The sequence below is a fragment of the Argiope bruennichi genome, chromosome 1 (assembly GCF_947563725.1).
Source record: "Argiope bruennichi chromosome 1, qqArgBrue1.1, whole genome shotgun sequence".
Taxonomy (NCBI): domain Eukaryota; kingdom Metazoa; phylum Arthropoda; class Arachnida; order Araneae; family Araneidae; genus Argiope; species Argiope bruennichi.
In genome coordinates this window covers 93716910-93724903 of record NC_079151.1, presented here as the reverse complement: position 1 = coordinate 93724903, position 7994 = coordinate 93716910, and the positions used below count along the sequence as shown (strand labels likewise).

Below are 7994 nucleotides of genomic sequence, written 5' to 3'. Positions count from 1 at the left end.
TTAAATTTTAGTCGCTAAAAGTTTTTTTTTTTTCGCATAAATCTAATATTTTAAAGAAATCTTCAATGTAAATTATATTTTTGAAAATGAAGGTGATAAAAAACTAACGCACATTTTTTACATCTAAAAGTATTTATTCATAAGATAAAAAAATTAAGATTTTAACTTCACGAAATCATAAAAAAAATTTTTTTTTAATATATTATACCACAAACTAATACTAAACTTATAATAAATACTAACTTATACTAAAAGTTTTGTTAAAATAAAATTAGTCATAAGTTCATCTAGCCTTATAAAATTATCAGTAAAACATCACGCTAATATTATATGCTAACTCTTTCCTGCGACTCTCCGGAAAATCCCAAGTCGATAGTTCTTCGCGCATGCGCATAGCTGGAGTCGGCCATGACAGCTCCACAATGATTTCCTGCGTATTCGAATGGGTCCGTGTTGTTTCCGGAACTTGATTTATTTATTCCCCTTAGTACGGGGCACGGATTTTCTCGTGCCCCGCACATAACATGATGTCCGGTCTGATCATAGTGTGTTTGTTGATGGTCACTGTGGTGACTTCAGCCGAAGTCGTTTTCAGACCAGGTGAGTGGCATTCTTCAAAGTACTTGTTTATCCGAAAGACGCCGAGTGTGTCTTTCGGGATCAATCGGCTGAGTCGGAATTGTCATTGATCTACTATGTTAATGTTCGGAAGCTTGTTGCATATTTCTAAATTTAGTTTAGGTTAGTAAATAAACAAATCTTAAAATACATTAAATGTCCAAAGAAATAGCAAAACAAAACTTTTGTTGCAGTTAGTTTGCTTGGTGTGTAGTTTATAATAATAATGCAAATAAATTTTTAATCATGCAGTACTCTGAAAATTTATACAAGAGCTCTTACTCAAATTATTGATTATTGAAAAATATTCTCTTTTATTATTTATTAATTGCAGTATCAGTATTGGGAACAAAACAATATGAAATATATTTGTCTGTTCATTACAATTTCCAAGGGATCTTATTAAGGGTTCTTATTCAATTATCAAGGGTTAATATTTAAAATTATTAGGCAAAATGTAAAGAAATATACTCGCTGTCTTATTTTTTTTGTTGCAAATTTGCTGAATTCCTTTCATATATGAATTTAAACATATTCAAATACTTCGATAAAAAAAACTATGTTATAAATTGTATTGAATAATATTATCCAGGTAATTGAATTGAATATTTATTGAATAATATTATATAGGCTATTGAATTGAATATTGCATTGAATAATATTATCCAAGCAATTGAATTGAATATTGTATTGAATAATATTATCCAGGCTACTGAATTGAATATTGTATTGAATAATATTATCCAGACAATTGAATTGAATATTTTATGGAAGCAATTACCTAGGCAATTGAAACTTATTGACTATTTTGATAATTATCTCTTTTACAATTATATCGTTATAGAAGTGAATATATTTAAAATAACATTCATTCATGGCATCCACACAATTAGCATTAATTAGTGCAATCACCATAAATGTATGGATGATTAATTTCAAAAAATGGCATGAAATATATAAAATGCCTTGCATTTATTTGAAACTCAGTGTTATCTATAACTTGATGAATATATTAATTTTAGTAAATAAACTTCTGTGTTCTACTAAATCGGAGTATTATTTTTTGTTGTGTATACAACGTCCACTTTTTTAATGTAATGTTTGTTTTCAGTATCAATGAATTTAACAAAACATTAATCAATAAAATATCTTATTATAATGCACTCCCACAAAAACATTCATAATATCCAGTTTAATGTCTAAATTAATAAAATTTTTATTTATATTTAGTTTTTGTTATTTTAACATCAATATCTTTTCAACCATATGTTTAGAGCAACATATACATACCATTAAATCAATACAAAATCACTTGTTTTTTTTTTGTTGTTGTTTGTTTGAAAATAACATTTGTAAAGCATTTTACAGATCAATTTTAAATTTTAACCAAAGTCATAAGTTGCCAGAGCCCAGCCATAGTTTTTCTCATTGTTGATTATAAATTATTTAATGCCTATAGTTATTTTTACTGTTGTCTAAATCGTCTTTTATAATAATAGAAACTCTTCATAAAACTAATAACATATTGTGTGTCAGAAGAAACAGATTTGCGCAATTACACTGAAAAACTAGATTAATTACACATAATTATTTACCATATTATTTTATTTCATAAGAATTTTAAATAAATAGCCTTTCGTATTTCGAAAACACTTCAGAAATTACTGGTTAAAAAAAATTATTACCACTCGTCACTGAATATGTAATATAAGCGATAAAAGGAGGTATTGCTAGCACACAAAAAATTAATATTAAACATTAAATTATGAATAATTAATCATCGTTATAGACTAACTGGCTTGCCAATAATATTGATTGTGTTTGATTTCATATGTAATTCAATGCAAGTGATTCTCAGCATTTTGTTTGTGTTATTATCATGATTCAAATCCAAATAAAATAATTTATGACAGACATTAAAGCTCTGTTATTTTAATATCCTTATACCTGTTCCATTTATTGTGGAAATAAACTTTTCTAATGAACAGCCATTAAGAATGTTAATGTCCATGTCCTTCTAAATACACATTGTCTTCCAAAATATTGTGACTTTACTTTCTTATTCTTCATGTACATTGCACAAATAGTAAATATCTGTGCTCTTTTCAACTACCGGAGTAAAATCACGTGATTAAATATTTGAGGAATCAATGAAAACAATTAACATCTGTCTTATTTTAATAGCATCTGCTCTATTTATTTTGTCCTTGAACCATCCTGATGGAATTGTGTCCCATGATATCACAGTGCCTTAAAAACATAAGTACAGAGGCAATATATTTAAAAATGCGCGTTGTCTTTTACAGTAACGTAATCTTTCTACCAGATTCTTTATTTAAACTACGCAGATAATAAGAAGAATCTCCCTTCCTCACTTTAAAACAACGAAAGAAAACCATGTGATTATATATTTGATGGACAACAAAAAGACTTTTGAATTTCAATCAGAAATGAAGTATATTGTTGTAAATTAATCAAAAGAATAATGTTTAAACTGCCTAATTCAGGAAAAAAATGACATGATATTGACATGAGAATCTAAAAAGTAAATTTTTGAATATTAAGATGTGTAAAAAAAAATCAATATTTTCGAAATTTATCTCAACTGTTTAGAATGTCTTAGTGTCGTTTCATTTTCAGTTAACTGAAATTTTAATTAAAACTTCAAAAACAGCTCCCATTTCCATACTTCAAACTATATTTAAGCCAAATTTGATACCTCTACAGGCCAGATCAAATGGTCTGACCTGTAGAACTCACACATCTCAAAACATAGAACATATTCACAATAATTATTATGAGAGATATATCTGCGTTAGCTCTCATGTATTGAAAGCAATAATATTTTACATAAGTCGTACACCTCTTCAATTAAAGGACATTTGAATCTTTTGGTTGTTAGACATCAATCAAAAGGCAAATTTAAATATAATTCTTATAATGAATTTTGAAATCAAACAATATTTTATAAATTACTTACTCCTTTTAAATGTTTTGGAAAATTTCCACTTGTTTTTTATTTTTCTTGTATTGCCGTATTCTATTTTAAATGAATGATTTGAAGTCTGAATCATCAAAAGTATGAGTATCAAAATCAAAAAGGCAAAGAAAGACAAAAGAAAAGTAACTAATTTTTCCTGAAAATCTTAGATGAAGATAGTGTGTCCCAGATGCTGGTCAGTCTTCTACTTAAATGTTCTCTGAAACACTGACCTACAAATGATTCCACAAATCCTTTTTAAAATGAGTACTTGAATGATTATAGCTACATATCCTAGACTAAGAGATTTAATACAGATACTATCATACATAAAATAGTTGTAATAATATTGAAATTTACCAAGTTACAGTGAAGATAAAGATGCAAAAATAACGGTAAAGATTCCTTCAAGTTAATGCTTTCGTATTCCTGTGTTCCGGAAATCCAATTCTTCATAATTCTTTTAATATATGCTATATTTTGCATTTAAAAGATGTGTATAAAAATGCAACTATACGAAACATTTTTTTCGTATATTTTTACCTTTTATTTATGTAATGTAAATGATAAGCAATTTCATGTTGCTAATAATATAAAACTTTTTATAAGAAAGACATTTTAAGAAAGTTAATCTTTTTTAAATTAAGAAAAATCAAATTTTCTTTTTTCTCTAAGTTAAGGATTTATGGATATTTATATTTTTATGCAATAGAAATTTTATATAATGTGATTTTCCTTATAAAGTAATTTTTAATAAAGATTTTTAAAAACTCTTCCAGTTTCCAGAAAATGCTAAATTTAACAGAACTATTGACTTTTACAAGTATTGCTCAGAATTTCAAATTTTAAGCCAATGTAAAGATGAGATGCAAATGATAAATTTAAAGACAGTGCAGTTTCTGTATCACTCAACATTTTCATATCAATTATTTTAAATTCTAAATTCGGAGTTTTTCTTTTGTAAATGCACCACCAATTTAATTGTTAATTTTCTGAATAAAAATTTTCATTATTATTCTTAAACTAAATTCAGCAATACAGGTATCAAAAAATTTGAGCTCCCAGATATAAATCGCTAATTGTATAATTCTTCTCTTCAACTTCATTTAAACTTCAACATATTCTTCAACTGCACGAAATTAAAATTTATGAACTTTTGATAGTCTCACATTCAAAAAATAACTATTTCCAAGTTGCCTCAATTAAAATTCAATTGTAAGTTGCATAATTTTAATTACTTCATATTTTTATTTAAGATTGATGACAAAATATCCACAGTTAAAGAAAATGAATCTAATTTACTGTCAGATTATTTTTCGTTATTTTCTAGAAAAAATGTGCGTTCTAATCAGTGAAAATTACGATTAATTCAAGAAATAAATAATCTTAATTAGAATTAAATAATCTTATTCGAAACAATGACAGAAAGAAATTGCTTCTAATTATTTCGTAACCGTCTCTTCGTTTTATTTTTTTCTTTAAAATCTTGTTACTCCAAATCGAAGAGAAAGATGAACAAATAATTCGTAAATTTCCAAACAATGAAACTGTGTTGGGTATTTATTTTTAGTTTATGTAAGTAAGTTATTAAGTAACATTTCCACCATTTTTCTTGATTGCTGTAATTAGTAATTTGAATCAATTTGTCAAAAAAAAAATCTATAAAATCTCTGAAATAAGGTTGCCTTGAGACAATAAAATGTATAAATATTTGGTTTCTCTTTTCTCTGAATTAAAATCCCTCATTAAATCTTTAAAATTAATTCCAAACTAATGTAAATGTTTGGTAATTTGTAGATTTTTTAAATGAGAAAAATGCGCTTGAATAACTTTGTAATTGAGCGAAAGTTTAAATTAGTTGTGCAGTTCCTTGCAGAATATTTTTCACTTGTTTATGATTATTTTGAAATTAAATGGTAAATCAAAATGTCATTAATTATAACTCAAGAGTTATAAAATTTAATAAATCGCAAATTTTTATTTATGGTAATAGCATCCTTGAAAATTAAGAGCCCTCTTCTATTCACCAAAAATTATCAGATAGATCTCTTAAGATAAAAACAGTTCTTTTCAAACAATTTTTGTCAAACACAAAACATTCGGAATTAGTATCGTCTTTCGAATAATAGACGGACGCTGTAGTACAACAAATATGATGTCTCAGGTTTATGAGCAAGCATTGACTTATTATGAGGTATTGTGGCTCGAGTCATTCTGAAAATCAATACACTTCACTTTCTAAGATGAAAATAGCTTATTATTGTGGAAATATCTTTTAAGATGCAAATTTTTTTTTATTTCTTTATTATATTTATATCATTAAAAAGATTGTTTTTTCCTTTTCTTTGAAATCATTGTAGAATGTAAAGTATGTAGGTACAAGAAAGATAAGGGAAAAACGACACAAATTCAGAATTCTGAATATATACTTTTGTTTGCGTTTAATCTATAATAAGTGAAGATTTTCAAAGACTTTAGCTGTGAGAATTTCTCTTTCATCAATGATATTAATAGTTGAAAACATATTAAAGAATATAAAATAAAATGAGGAAATATAAATACAATAAATAATAAATAATTGCAAGATGTAATGAAAATTATAAGTAATTAACCTTTCTGCTAGTTTTTGCCTTTATTTTTATACACCCCCCCCCTATAAAAGTTAAACTTGTTTCAAATAAAATGAATCAAAACAGAGAAAGTCTTCCTATATAAATGAAGATTTCACTTATCACTTGTACTTTAATTTCTATGTAATAATTACTTATAATTCTTTAAAACTAAAATATATTCTGATGGGAAAAAAATCGAATGAATGAAGGATTAGATTATGTTACCTTCCCTTCCTTTACATAAAATTAACCTTTATAATTTAAAACACAATATGTGGTCATAGTGATCGTTTATATTTTTGTCGGGTCTGAAGTTATGAATAGATAGCCTATCTAATCAGAAAAGGTAAAATAACTTACCAAGTACATTTAAAAAATTCTAAATTTTGAGTCCTCACGAACATAGAAAAGATTAATCATTTTTACAACTTAATTCAAAATTAAATATTTGTTTCTATTTTAAACGTCTTATGCACCCATTATACATTCTAGAGTTATAAATAGCTTACCTATCTAACTAGAAAAGGTAAATCAGGTATATTTAAAAATTTCTAAATTTTAAGTCCTCACGAACATGGAAAAAATTAATCAGATTTACGTCTTAAACAGGGATTCAAAATTAAATATTGATTTATATATTAAATGTATTGAATATCCTATACATTCTGAAGTTATTAATGGATATCCTATCTAACTTACCAGGTACATTAAAAAAATTAATTTTGAGTCCTGGTGAACACAGAAGAGCCTAATCAGATTTACAATCTTAAAATGGGATTCAAAATTAAATATTTGTTTCTATATTAGGCCATTTTATACATGAATTAATCAAAATTTACTTCCTTAAAAATATAGTAAATAATGAATAAAGCAAATAATTGAACTTCTATTAAGGAAAATTTTTAATAAATAGAGTAATTGAATGTTACTGACTTAACAATATTATCACAGAGAAAATTAAACTAAATTTAATTTAGTTTCCATTTACATATTTTTCTTATTAAAAGCTCTTGCCCTCAATAATTACTATGCAATTTTTGTGCCACACTTTTAATTAAATACGCTGCATTCCTTTACAGAACAACACCCTCTCATGAACAGAATTTTCTCATTCCATCACACAAACAAACCCAAATTAAATATTTCAACCGTTAATCAACGAAAATAGGATGAAAACGCAATTTTACTTCACCACTTTTAAATTAAATAAACTCTCTCTTTTGTATGCATAATACATCCACTGATATCAGAGCAGAACTAACCAGGCTCTCGCCTAGAAATTAATATTCCTTGGCTTGCTTTGAAAACTACAACCTTTTGAAGTTTCATTCCCTTATCATTCTGTTACCGCTTTTCCCGAAAATTAATTAATACTGAAATCCGGAGATCCTTTTCCCAGTTTCGGGAAAACAGAACTTTTCGAATTCTGTTTTCTTGCATCTCGTAAACTTCAATTCACCATTCAGGAAAGTTGTACCTCGTTGCCAGCGCTAAAGTGAAAATTCTCTAACATGTCAATGACTAACCGAAGACTTAAAAGGAAGTATCTCATTCGGATCACAGGAATGAATGGTTGATTAAGTCAATTAAAAACCAGGTTGTGTTAGAGGGAAAAGGTCAGTCCTTTCTCATTTCTAAAAGCGATTAATATGTATCCGTTTCGTTTTCAAAATAAAAGACTCCGTTATCGGAAGCATTGGCTGAAGTTCTCAATAGTTAATGAATCGAAACTTAGACGTTGTGTTCTAGAATTTCCTGCAGATTCGTACCTATCGCTGAATATC

General features: G+C 26.7%; 1 protein-coding gene across 2 annotated transcripts in view; it reads left to right on the top strand.

Moving 5' to 3' along the window:
• The first annotated feature begins 402 nt into the window (after window positions 1-402).
• LOC129980824 (uncharacterized) overlaps window positions 403-7994 on the top strand; it is a 46189-nt gene continuing 38597 nt past the window's right edge. For both annotated transcript variants that reach the window (XM_056091240.1, XM_056091230.1), the window contains exon 1: window positions 403-600. In XM_056091240.1, the coding sequence (XP_055947215.1) occupies window positions 525-600 (76 nt within the window). In that variant the 5' untranslated portion in view covers window positions 403-524. The remainder of the gene's footprint in view (window positions 601-7994) is intronic.